Source organism: Musca vetustissima, unplaced genomic scaffold (genome assembly GCF_032173495.1).
Source record: "Musca vetustissima isolate MV318-11 ecotype Yass unplaced genomic scaffold, APGP_CSIRO_Mvet_v1 utg10148, whole genome shotgun sequence".
NCBI lineage: Eukaryota > Metazoa > Arthropoda > Insecta > Diptera > Muscidae > Musca > Musca vetustissima.
In genome coordinates, this window is record NW_026881591.1 from 18,951 (window position 1) to 32,485 (window position 13,535).

The following is a 13,535-nucleotide window of genomic DNA, read 5'->3' on the forward strand; positions in this document are numbered from 1 at the left end:
CTTCAAAAAATCCACGCCTTGTAAGGGTCCTTGAAAAAATATTCTTCAAAAAATCCACGCCTTGTAAGGGTCCTTGAAAAAATATTCTTCAAAAAATCCACGCCTTGTAAGGGTCCTTAAAAAAATATTCTTCAAAAAATCCACGCCTTGTAAGGGTCCTTGAAAAAATATTCTTTAAAAAATCCACGCCTTATAAGGGTCCTAGAAAAAATATTATTTAAAAAATCCACGCCTTGTAAGGGTCCTTGACAAAATTTTCTTTAAAAAATTCACACCTTGTAAAGGTCCTTGCTTTGTAAGTGATCCTCGAAAAATATTCTTTTAAAAAAGTCCTTGAAAAAATATTCATTTCGATTGCGAAAATTAATAACAGATTTTCTCTTCTCTTTTCAGTCAATTCTCTTCATCAAACATAATGTTTAAATGCCATTGCCGAATCTCAACAACAACAATAACATCCATTAGCTATGTTTAAAATATCTCCCAAGGAAATTCTATTAAAAAATCTACGGTTCGTTCCACAGCAGCCAAAGTGGCTACTAACGTTGTCAGCAGCAATAACAACAACAACAGCGGCAGCAGCAACGAACCGAGGATGACGCGAGACGGTGAAATACCAGCAATATTCAATCCCAAACAGCATCGTGTTCGAACGCCCTCTGTTGTGGTAACGGGTGATTCACCCAATGGCCCATATGGAGGCGGTTTCACCAACATACTCAATGCAAGCAATCCTCAAATAACCCACCAAGACTCAATATCGTCTAGCCAACAAGATCCTAATGAAGTTATTACCATACATCCTGAATCATCCTGTACAGTTCCTGCGGCAAGAGGAGGTGGTGGTGGAGGCGCCGGGTGCGGTGCAACAGGTACCAGTGGCCCGGGTGGAGGTGGTGCTGATGGCGACTCTCCCACCACCGAGGGTGGACAAAATGCCACAACAACAACTCGCTTTCCCCGCCTTAAAGCCTGCAGAGAAACCTGCTGTTCGGAATTGGCACAAAAAATGTATTTCGGTGTATGTGTCACCATCCTGGTCACAGCATCATGGGTGGGGGCGACGCACTGTATTAAATTCCTATATCTAAATCGTAGCACATATATGACCGCAATCGATGATATCGACTCGCTGGCAGCCGATGAATTGGATTTTGTCACCGATATACAGGGTGTGGAGTTGGGCATCGATTCTTTGTTGCCGGTGAATGATCACACACTCAGCCTTGAGGATGTTGAGGATGCAACGAAAATATTCAGCATACCACCGGAACCACCGAAATCGTCGAATATTTTTAGTGCTCCCTTCTTTGCTGCCTGGTTTTTCACAAATTTCTCCCTGTTGTTTTTCCCCATCTATGTACTGGGGAGAATATCTTTGAGAAAATGTGATAAGCCAGGTGAAATCTTGGGTGATATCCTGAGGGGATTTCGTGATCGGGGGTTTACTATAGGTAAGTGAAAAATGAAGATTATTTATAAAAGTGATATTTATGAAATTCTAGTCATTCTTATATCAGAATTTTAGTCATTGACACCCTATATACAGTCATATATAATCTTTGATGTGCATACAACTGAAGAAGATTAAAGCAAATAACAAAGTATGATGAAGATTCAAAGTGTGTGTTTTAGGTTTCAGGTCATTATATGCCCCTGCATTGACGTAAAATACCATACTATGACACATATAAACGTATGTTATTTGAGGGTTTCAGAGGGTCAAAATAACTCGTAGGAAAAATTTCAAACATAGGGATTCCGGCCTACCAGACGAAAAATTCCATACATTGAACATTACAAGGATCTTCAAACTCACACAGACGTTGAATATTCACATTGTCATTGGAGTGGATGAATCTCTCGTATAAGTAAAACTCTCGTATAAGTCTTACACGCTCACAGCACTGATTCTTTCGACTTATGTTGACTGGAGACGCAAACCATTTCTAGTTAAGGTTCATGCATTTGTGTATAGTCTTTCAGCGGCACAGATAGTCCTTGGAAATCTTCAATGCGTAACAACTCACTACTGAATCAATGATCTGTCCAGAGTAATTATTCATCGAACCCCTTCAGAAGATTTTCTGCGGTTGTTTCAGCTTTCATTTTTTTGATTTGATTCTCGAGGACCACGGTCTGGTAATCAATGCTATCAAGGTATTTGCGTCAATGTCAATAATCCATGTCATCAAGTAAAGCGTGCATAACAAGTATTCTCTGATCCTAGGTTCCTTGTAGATAGCCCTGTGGAATGTCGATTGACATGGAATTGAAATTTCAATACCTTTATTGGACGACAGATTTAACATCGTAAAATGGTGCTGGTTTCCTTCAGCTCGTTGATATTCCATTGTCATGCTCCCAATGACTATATGTACTACTGTCGCATAAGTCCGACCTATTTTCGGAAAAAAACCGCTGAACTTGTAAATGTGGATACAGTTGCATTTATTATCCTCCTTCGTTTGGATGGGTTAATAGTATTGGCTACAGCTGGTTTTCCCATAGCATAACCAAAGTGTATCTTAATTTACAGTTAACTTAATCATTCAAATTTTAATTCAAGTTTTCAAAGTTTTCCGTTTTAAAGCTACGTTCGAAGTCTTCCAGAACTCTTGCTAGTTTTTCATTCATGGTCTGATATATGAAGTTAAATATTTCACAGGACATAAATTTTTTTAACGGTTGGCATAATTTCCGACCACTGGAACGTTCGAATCCAAAAATGACAACGGCATTACATCGTACAATAATTATCAAAATGGCGGAACTGGTGATAAACTATTGGTCCACTCCATTTAGCACATCCCCTAAAAAACATGTAAATTTCATGTCATGCGAATGAATTATCCGATCCGATACATTGTAATATTTTTACTAAACCAACATAAAATACCAAGATGGGGCAACGATTCTATCAATGAACCACACTACAAATTTCAGAATTCTACCTCTTCCCGTTTGCCTAATGCAAATGGTACCTCATTTAGTACATTTTAGTACTTTTTGTACCCTTCTAGTTCGATTAACATGAAATTGGATGAAATAAAATATGTGATATTTATCTAAATGTGAAACGACCTAAATCTATCCATCTATAAATCGTTACAATGTGACAAAAGTATGTAAATCGACTTCAAACAAATATAAATAGTTCTTCCATTGGGCTATATCTGTACTTCTAGAAAACTCAACTACGTAATTCTATGCTCAATTTTGTACGTTGTGCAAAATTTGATGTCAATCTGACTAACATGAGGAGTTTGATGTCCAACTTACTTAAAATCGGGCGAAAATATTTATGAAAGCTATATCCAAATATGAAGCGATTTCAACGAAACTTGTCACAGGTTAGGTTATACTAATTTCAGTACGTTTTGGTTTGGTGTGTCAATTACTTAAAATCAATTTATAATAAAAGGGAGCTATATCTAAATCTCAATCGATTTTCACGAAACTTGGCACACATCACTCTGGACTAAATGTACATAAAATCTGACGAAACTATATGTGGGAGCTATATCTAAACCTTGACCGATTTTCACGAAACTAGACCGACATCACTCTATGATCAATTCGGTACATTATGCCAAATTTCGTGCAAATCGAAGGATATATAGGGACTTTTGTGCACCATTTACATGAAATCGGACGAAACTATATATGGGAGCTATATCTAATTCTGGACCGATTTTCTCGAAACTTGGCAGACATCACTCTAGGTTCAATTCAGTACGTTATGCGAAATTTGGTGCTAATCGAAAGATATATAGGGACTTTAATGCACCATTTACATGAAATCAGACGAAACTATATGTGGGAGCTATATCTAAATCTGGACCGATTTTCTCGAAACTCGGCAGACATCACTCTAGGCTCAATTCAGTACGTTATGCCAAATTTCGTGCAAATCGAAGGATATATAGGGACTTTTGTGCACCATTTACATGAAATCGGACGAAACTATATATGGGAGCTATATCTAAGTCTGGACCGATTTTTTTCGAAACTTGGCAGTCATCACTCTAGGCTCAATTCAGTACGTTATGCCAAATTTCGTGCAAATCGAAGGATATATAGGGACTTTTGTGCACTATTTACATGAAATCGGACGAAACTATATATGGGAGCTATAGCTAAATCTGAACCGATTTTCTCGAAACTTGGCAGACATCACTCTAGGTTCAATTCAGTACGTTATGCCAAATTTTGTGCTAATCGAAAGATATATAGGGACTTTTGTGCACCATTTACATTAAATCGGACGAAACTATATATATGGGAATTATATCTAAATCTGGACCGATTTTCTCGAAACTCGGCAGACATCACTCTAGGCTCAATTCAGTACTTCATGCCAAATTTCGTGCAAATCGAAAGATATATAGGGACTTTGGTGCACCATTTATATAAAATCGGACGAAACTATATATGGGAGTTATATCTAATTCTTGACCGATTTTCTCGAAACTTGGCAGTCATCACTCTAGGCTCAATTGAGTACTTCATGCCAAATTTCGTGCAAATCGAAAGATATATAGGGACTTTGGTGCACCATTTACATGAAATCGGACGAAACTATATATGAGAGCTATATCTAATTCTGGACCGATTTTCTCGAAACTTGGCAGACATCACTCTAGGCTCAATTCAGTACGTTATGCCAAATTTGGTGCTAATGGAAAGATATATAAGGACTTTAATGCACCATTTACATGAAATCGGACGAAACTATAGATGGAAACTATATCTAAATCTTGACCAATTTTCTCGAAACTCGGCAGACATCACTCTAGGCTCAATTCAGTACGTTATGCAAAATTTAGTGCAAATCGAAAGATATAAAGGGACTTTGGTGCACCGTTTACCTTTAATCGGGCGAAAAAATATATAGGAGCTATATCTAAATCTGAACCGATTTTTCCCAATCTCAATAGGGTTCGTCCTTGGGCCAAACAAATGAGCTGTACCAAATTTCATCCAAATCGGATTATAAATGCGACCTGTACATTGTTTACAATTTTACAATCAACAGACGGACAGACGGACGAACATGCATAAATCGACTCAGAAAGTGATTCTATCAAAAGGAGCTATGGGTCTATCTCGTTTCCCATCATCGGTACCCCCATCATTCGCTCGGACTTTGGACACTTTTTCATACAAATTGTATATGATTTAATATTCAGGATTCTTATAGGGTGTAATATCTTCCCATTGAAAACATAAATATTGGTCCACATCTTGGCATATTTTTCATATGAAGTTCCTGACCTCATTTGCGAAATTAAAATTTGGCCCGGTCAATCTTAATGACTTGTTTACATATGTACTGCCCCTTTTTTATCGTTGGAAAATCAAACTATTCATGTGAAATGTACGGACATTTCAGTATGTCTATGTAAAATCAAAAACTCTGTTTTCTTGGAATGAAACCAAAAACAAAAACCAGTGAGCGGAGCAGTATAGTCGGACGCAGCCAACCATATGATACCCTACACAACTTCCATGAAAATCTAACTTTCGGTGGTACTATATTCTGAGCTTGGGCAATATTTTGCTATATTTGCGCCCTCCTATAATTATTTGTCAAGATCCCCTTCACCGTAGGTTGTGTTGTGATGTTCGACTTTCAATGGCGGCCTATAAATCGACTCCAAAAAAAAAAAAAAAAAAAATACAAAAATAAGTTTTCAGTCCACTTCATCCTAAAATTATTATCTGATCATCATCGAAAATTATAGGCGTTGTCCTTGATCATAAACCTCATGGAACATTTAAAAGTCATCTGCGCAATATTTCCGCCTTCCAGTGTGGTAGTGGTTTACTAAATAATATCTCAGTACGTAAGCACCTGTACACTTAAATAGTGTAACTCCCACATCTGAGTACATACGACCATATAAATGGTATCAATTTAAGGGTCAACCACTCCTCTTGGATATGATATCAACTTCTTGGGTCTTTGTTCTTCAGGGGTAAATATATACGCTATAGAATATAAATTTTGTAATTTTTCACACAAAAGTCAGAGTCCATTTGAACCGCTAAATATTGACCGATCTTTATCAAAACATGCATGCTTAATCTCTGGCCCGATCCCCTTCTCCATGCAAAAATTAGCGGTGATTGGGCCATAATTGCGGCCTCTGGAGCGACCAGAAAAACCGACAAAAATTAAGTTTTATGGTCCATTTTATCCCCTAAATATTAACCGATCTTTTCCAAAAACAATAGGGGTCTTCATTGGCTAGAACCCATCCTACATGCAAAATTTCGTGAAGATTGGTCCATAACTGTGGGCTGTGTCGTGTTTACAAATTATAATGGACAGACGGACAAAGTATAATTACCAAGCCTAGATCAAGTAGGAAGATGGGACCCATTGGTCCATTCCTTCTAGTACCTCGCCCACAAATGGTCAAAAATTTCAATATTTGTAAATCCAATATCAGGGGAATGGAATGTCTGATTTGAACCAAACTTTGCACAAGCTATTATATTTACCAAGAATAGATCAAACTTGAAGATGGGACCAATTGGTCCACTCCTTCTGGTATCTTCATCACAAATGGTCAAAATTTTCAATATTAGTAAATGCAATATCAGCGAATGGAATGTCCGATTTGAACCAAACCTTGCACAACCTATTATCATTACCAACCCTATATCAAGTCCGATGATGGGACCCAGTAGTCCACTCATTCCGGCACATCTCTCACAAATGGTCAATATTTTATAAAATGTTATCAACATTAAATCCGAAACCTCTTCGCTTTCTTGTATAAAGCGAATAATAACATCTTTGTGTAATTCTGAAGACCTCCGCAAACCATAAGTTGGGGGATATATATCTATCGGCAACACCGACTAACACTTTTTTACTTATTTATGGTATAACTTCCTTAAAAATAGGGGGAGCTGAGACTGAAAATAACTTTTTACGTGGGAGAAAACTCCTTCGAATTAGTTAAAATGCGTATTAGTAATATACTTATACATTCAATATTCATTCGCCAGGGTGTACTTTTGTTAATACCAAGAAAGAATTTTCTCAAAAGGAATTAATAAATGTATGGATCTCACCGTCTTTAAAATTTTATTTAATTATAGATTTTTTATGTCGTAAGCTATATGTTTTATAAATTACAAAATAAAAATGTTTTCCATTGCAGGACGTTTTCTTAATCGCTGCCTATCATTTTGTATACTATGGCTATTAACCACTTACCTTTATACGTTATCTCTGCGTGTCTTATTTGCCACCGATGCTATGGCCTTGTTTGCCACCAATGTGGCATGCGTTTACCTGCTGTCCTGGGTGATATTGCACGAGCAGTTTGTGGGTGTGCGGGTAAGTGGCTAACTGTTTCTGGTGGTGTCTGTGTCTGAATGTGTGTTGCAGCAATTCCAACAATTATTGGTCTGGGGACTTATCTTGTTATTAAATGAAAATGTAACATTTGCTGCAACATCGACAGCAGCGACATCGACAACACAAAAATAAACTAAATAGTGTATAATTGTATTAATGATAAACATTATTTTGTTGTCCCCTCTTTTTTTGTAATTCTTGTTTTTGTTATTTTGTCCCCTTTTTGCCAACAGATTGTTGCTGTTATTCTGTGCGATACGGGTATTGCATTGCTGGCGTACATGGATGGCATTACGGAAAGTCCGACACTGAGTGGGGTGGTATTGGCCACATTGGCAGCCGCATGTTATGCCGTCTTTCGAGTATGTTGACATTCTTAACATCTGTGGTATCCCGTCATATATGACAATCAATCAGTCAGGCAACTAGCCAGCCAGTCAGTCATGCAGTCTAGTCCAGTCAATCGGTGGTTATATGTGTGTTCACTAAGCCATCGATTGCTGATGACTACTAGGTGTGCTGTGCTGCTGCTGCCAGACTAGTTGTTAAATGTTTTAACTTGTTGTTGCTACTTTTTTGTTGTTGTTTTTTTATTTTTTGATTCTTTGTAACGTTGTAATTATTGTTGTTTTTCTCTTTTTCCATTGTGTTTTTTTTTCGTTTTTTCCCATTTGTCATTTTTTTTTTGTTTGTTTAATATTTAATCAAGGTCATGTTTCGCAAAGTGATGGGCGATCCACCGGTGGGACAAATTGCGTTCGCCTTTACAACGCTGGGCTTTCTCAACGCTCTACTCATGTGGCCAATATGTGTGGCATTATATTTGACGGGAACGGAAATAATGCCATCAGATCGTATGCCTTGGATTATTTTATTGATTGCCAGTATATTGTTGTTGGGTAAGTGGATGGAGGGAAAGGAAGGATGTATGGACGTTTGGTTGTTTCTGTTCTGAGTGGATAAACGTTTGATTTGACAAGTTGTTGTTTTTAAATTGACGCAAACAATCGGCCTACAAAGTTGACATAAGCGGGTAGCCAGAACGTTACTTCAGTTATCGGCTAAGTAAATTTACATTAAATTGAAATTGTTTTTCATTTTGGTTTTAATCCGATATAAAAAGAGTGTCGTGGTATGTGTGAGTGATAGATAAAAGATTTTTTAATATATATTTTATACATACATAAAAGCAGTGGAAATATCTACGTAGAATTTATAATTTGAGATTTTCATATTGGAAATGGAATTTATGAAATCATACATCAAATATGGAATCAGAAACCAGAAACCTAAGGAAAGAATAATTAACAAGATTAAGAATTCACATGTAGTAGGAATATACCAGCTCCCAATCCATGGTAAAATTGCACGTGGTGATTGTAATATTAAATCATATAAAATTACGTAGACCCCATTTACAAATTTCGGTATATATACAAATCCACCCTATTACATCGACAGTTTTTTTTATCAAAGTATAGGTTCAAACCTTGGCAGCTTCTCTAGATCATGTCTTCCCGGAGTGATTATATACGTCATAATTCGCCACTAGGTCAACGGTCCCACTGTTTACCACATGGACAGTGGATATGCCGCTACTTTTGAATGTGCAGGCCGATGGGTTCACAGTTCCGACCACCAATTACCCCAAGGTTCTAGGGTCAATCGATATCTTTAATAATTCGTCCGCACACGCCACAGCTATTTGCAATAATATGAGGAGCAGGAACAGGGTTCTCAAGTCGCTAGCCAGCAGCGCTTGGGGAGCTGACAAAGAAACCATGTTGACGACATACACAGCAATAGGTCTGTAGAAAACTATGCGGTGCCAGTGTGGTCCGCTAGAGTTAGTGCAACGCAGTGGAAAAGACTTCAAACCTGTCAGAATGCCGCCCTGAGGACTGCAACAGGGTGTCTCCTCATGACTCCAATAGACCACTTACATGAGGAGACGAAGATCCTTCCTTGACACACAAACAAGATGTTGTCGATGCAATACCTGCTTGGGTGTTATAGAAGAAGCCATCCAAATCATCACCTAATGGATAGGCCCCCACCACCTAGACATGTCAGGAAGGATGTGCATGATCTGGAGACAGAAGTCCAAAGGTACAAAAGGGAGTCTCTAGATCAAAAGATCTATCAATCAGGATTAAGTTGTATTCAAACGGATGCAGTTGGAAGCAATTCGATGATCACTCGCCAACCATAGATGCAGAAGTGCAGCAGCTACCTCGACGAACCGTAGTGGTATCGACACAATTAAAATCTCAATTCATATTGGACACTAATATACGGCGCGGTAATATCTGCTCGGCATGTGGTAATGGTCCACATGACATGCTGCACATTTTCAACTACCAAACCCATTCATCTTCACCCCATCTTCACTTTGGACACAACCGATACAGGTCGTAACCTTTTTGAACTTGGAGTTAGAAGCAAAAACAAAAACAACAGACAGACGGACATTTGTAAATCGAGACCAAATTGTCTGAACCGGATTTGGTCCAAAGAAACATGGGGTTTAAAATGGTATCAAAGTGTATATTAGCCATAAGGCTGAGTGTATAAAATTCAAAATTAAATATATATGGAAGCATAATCTAAATATATAGCGCGTTTGAGGATAACCCAGAGGAAAATGCAACACTAAATAAGTAAGGACACAAAGTGCAGAATTTACCTGTAAACGTAAGAAAATATATATGAGTGCTATATCTGATATAACCCGTCAATCTAAGCTCAATTTGGTACTTTTTGCAAATCGGACAATCAGATAACAAATCATGGATATACATACATGTGTATGTATGTGTATGAGCAGTAAATTTAACGAAAGTAGTTCGCGAAAGAAGCACTACGACAAGCAACGTAGGGAGGTGTATTTTATTTCTTTTGCCTATAGTCTTCGAAGAAATTCGAAAACCTAACCGGCCAAAACGTGGCACATGGGAGCTATATTTAAATCTTATTAAAGATGTGGGCTGTATCAAATTTCTTCACGATTGGATACTAATTTAGACCTGTATAGAGATCTGCAAAAAGAAATATGTCGGTAGTTTAGTTCCATAACTCCTTTTAGTTCGGCCAATGAACGAGAAGATGGGATTCAAACGATTGGAACCAAATTTTGGCCGCCTATGTCATGTGGTTCGCCAATTTTTGGGTAAATACCCCAAATAAGGGTACTATTGTATGGGGCTACCAGGAAACGTGGACCTACATCGATAAATTTTTGCATGGATATTTGGTACCCGTAGAGAACTCTCAGTGCCAAATTACAGCCAATTTGATTGTAAAATGTGTTTAATAAAAAAAAAAAAATACTTTACATCGGGAGGCACGGTTATATGGGGGCTATATCAAAACTGGAACCCAGAGACCCCATTTACCATACCAGTAGTTGTATTGATATAAAAACCATTTGAGCCAAATTTTGGCAGCCTATAAGTGGTTCGCCAGTTAATGAGTTCATACCCAATTTTTAGGTAAATACTCTAAATGGGGGTACCTTTGTATGGGGGGCTACCAGAAAACGTGGACCTACATCGACAAATTTTTGCATGGATATTTGGTACCCATAGAGAACTCTCTGTGCCAAATTACAGCCAAGTTGACCTAAATTTTGTGTCTAATAGATAAAAAATACTTTAAATTGGGAGGCACTGTTATATGGGGGCTATATCAAAACTCGAATCCAGAGACCCCATTTTCTATACCAATATTTGCTTTGACATTAAACACATGTGAGCCAAATTTTGGCCGCCTATGTCAAGTGGTTCGCCAGTTAAGGAGTTTACACCCAATTTTTAGGTAAATACTCGGGAATTTACCCAAGTATTTGCCCACGTTTTTAAAATATTGTAAAACAATCCATTTTAAATCGATTTGATGAAAGAAACCCTGTAAACCCGGTAATATAGTAAATAGTAAATAGTCATATATAGTTGAAATAATATAGTAAATAGTAAATAGTCATATATAGTTGAAATAAGTGGTGGAACCTGGAACCTGAATAACGAAGACTTTTTGAAGATTTTGAAGGATCATAGATTTACGCTCTTCAATACCGAAGATGATTTTATTCTGCAGATGTGATATAGATTATCATATTACACGTCTGTCCAATATCGTGAAAAATCGCTTATGATAACAACATTTTTAAATGAAGCAGTGATTTTTAGTAAGGAGATTTTCGAGAATCCAAATATAAAAATAATGATAATTCATTGAAAAACTTGCCCAAAATACCGAAATTTAGAAGGAATCTTTATATGTAGTTTACTCTAAAAATTTTGACAATACTGATTTTTTTGTATTTAGGTGATACTCCAATTTATATAAAATAAGGGAAATGGGCGATATATTTATAATCGGATTAAAATAATATGAAGATATAATTTTTGACAATAACATTTTTAATTCCTGGACCCAATACATATCGAAAACAACCTTCACATTTATTAAACATCCTTTCAATTTACTCCTTTCTATATTTATATTTACAAATAATAATTTAATTTTTCTTCTTCCCCCTCCCTCTTTTTATAGTCTTTCACATTCTAATGCAATTTAGCTCGGCTGTTACCTACAATATGTTTGTTACATTAGGTTTAATTACTGCTGTTCCTGTGTCCGGAGGTAATTAGAGAGAACTCTTTGCTCTTCTTCTTCTACATCATCTAATTGCCATCGTTTATTCGATTTGTCTCTGGGGAGGGCGGGCGATACGATTCGATATCCTTTAGAGAACAAGAAGAAGATGAATGGTGGTGTTGGTGGAAGGAGAGACAAAGTGTTGATTATTGAATTAATTTGCACAGCAATTAATTTATTGTTGTTGCTATTATTGTCCTTGTTGTTGTTATTGCTGTTCCCTTATAACTGTTGCTTCTGTTTTGCAGCATTGGATGTTGTCCTATATGGTGCCACATTTGCCGGCATGAAATTGGCTGGTGTTATATTAATTGCAGTGGGTTTCTTTTTGGTAATGTTTCCGGAAAATTGGCCAGATTATATAACACGATTATTAAGGTGAGTTCAAGTTTGTAGGCAAGTGTGTGTGTATTTAATTTTCATCACTTGTATTATTAACACTTCCCCTCAGTCTTTTATTTTTTTGAAACGTAAACGTAATAATTGCTAAAAACAAAAGTAAATAAATTGCTAAATAAAGTAAATTTTATTTTAAAAAATATATAACTTTGTTATTTTTTCCTTTTTTAATATTTTTTATATAAATATTTTATATACCTACCATATATAATATAAAATTTTGTTTCTTTTTTCTGTAACATTTTCTATATACATAAAAATAATATATTGTTTTTTTTTAATTATTAAAAAAATTGAATGACTTTATTTGTAATTTTCTGAAACAAAAAAAAAAAGCAAATTAAAAAATAAATGTTCTTTTTCAATTTTTTTCATTTTCCAAAAATACCTTTCAGAAAAAGTGGTCGTGCTATACTGCGTTATCAATGTTGTTGTGAGTTAGCCGAAATTCACTACACCCATTCGGTAGGAGTCCTCCCAATATTTTTGTTCTAACAAAATAGTGTACAGTGTATGTGTTCACACAATGACACATACACACACAAACATCTATATGAAAATGCTCTTAGTTTTCATATACATATATATAAATATATAACCGTTAATGTTGAACTAGTTTTGCAAATCCTTAATGGAATATTGTTGCAGCTGCTGCTTATACATCACAAGATTAAATGTAGATGTGTTTGTACGTATGTGTGTGTGTAAATTCTTGAAAAAATCGAATTAATCCCAATATTTACGATCATGACTAGGAGTGGACCATTACAAGGTGTGCATTTAAAAAGAAATATTTTTAAGGTCTATAACTAGGCGTGCATTTAAAAAAAATATTTTTTTCAAGGTCTCCAAATAGGCACGGATTTAAAAAACATTTTTAAGGTCTATAAAGAATATTTTTTCAAGCACTATTACAAGGCGAGGATTTTTTACAGAATATTTTTTAAGGACGTGGATCTAAAAAAATATTTTTTTTTTTCAAAGTCTAAAACTAGGCTTGGATTTAAAAAAAATTAAGGTATATAACTAGGGGTGGATTTTTAAAAACACATTTTTTAAGGTCCATAAATAGGCGTGGATTTTTAAGTAATATTTTTTC

The 13,535-nt window shown here is 36.2% G+C and overlaps 1 protein-coding gene across 1 annotated transcript; it reads left to right on the top strand.

Annotated features, from left to right (window-relative positions):
• Positions 1 to 524: 524 nt before the first annotated feature.
• Positions 525 to 12,931, top strand: LOC133327529 (solute carrier family 35 member F3-like). The gene is made up of 7 exons (XM_061536046.1): positions 525 to 1,454; positions 7,179 to 7,357; positions 7,612 to 7,740; positions 8,088 to 8,277; positions 11,933 to 12,022; positions 12,286 to 12,415; positions 12,832 to 12,931. Exons 1-7 carry the CDS (start codon positions 596 to 598, stop codon positions 12,929 to 12,931), a joined length of 1,677 nt encoding a protein of 558 aa, XP_061392030.1. The 5' UTR covers positions 525 to 595.
• The last annotated feature ends 604 nt before the right edge of the window (positions 12,932 to 13,535 follow it).

Bases quoted from the DNA above. Each gene is read 5' to 3' on its own strand.
- LOC133327529 (XM_061536046.1), top strand. From the start codon at position 596: ATGACGCGAGACGGTGAAATACCAGCAATATTCAATCCCAAACAGCAT. The intron at 7,741-8,087 runs GTATGTTGACAT...TATTTAATCAAG, and splicing joins CATGTTATGCCGTCTTTCGA to GTCATGTTTCGCAAAGTGAT. The intron at 12,416-12,831 runs GTGAGTTCAAGT...AATACCTTTCAG, and splicing joins TATATAACACGATTATTAAG to AAAAAGTGGTCGTGCTATAC.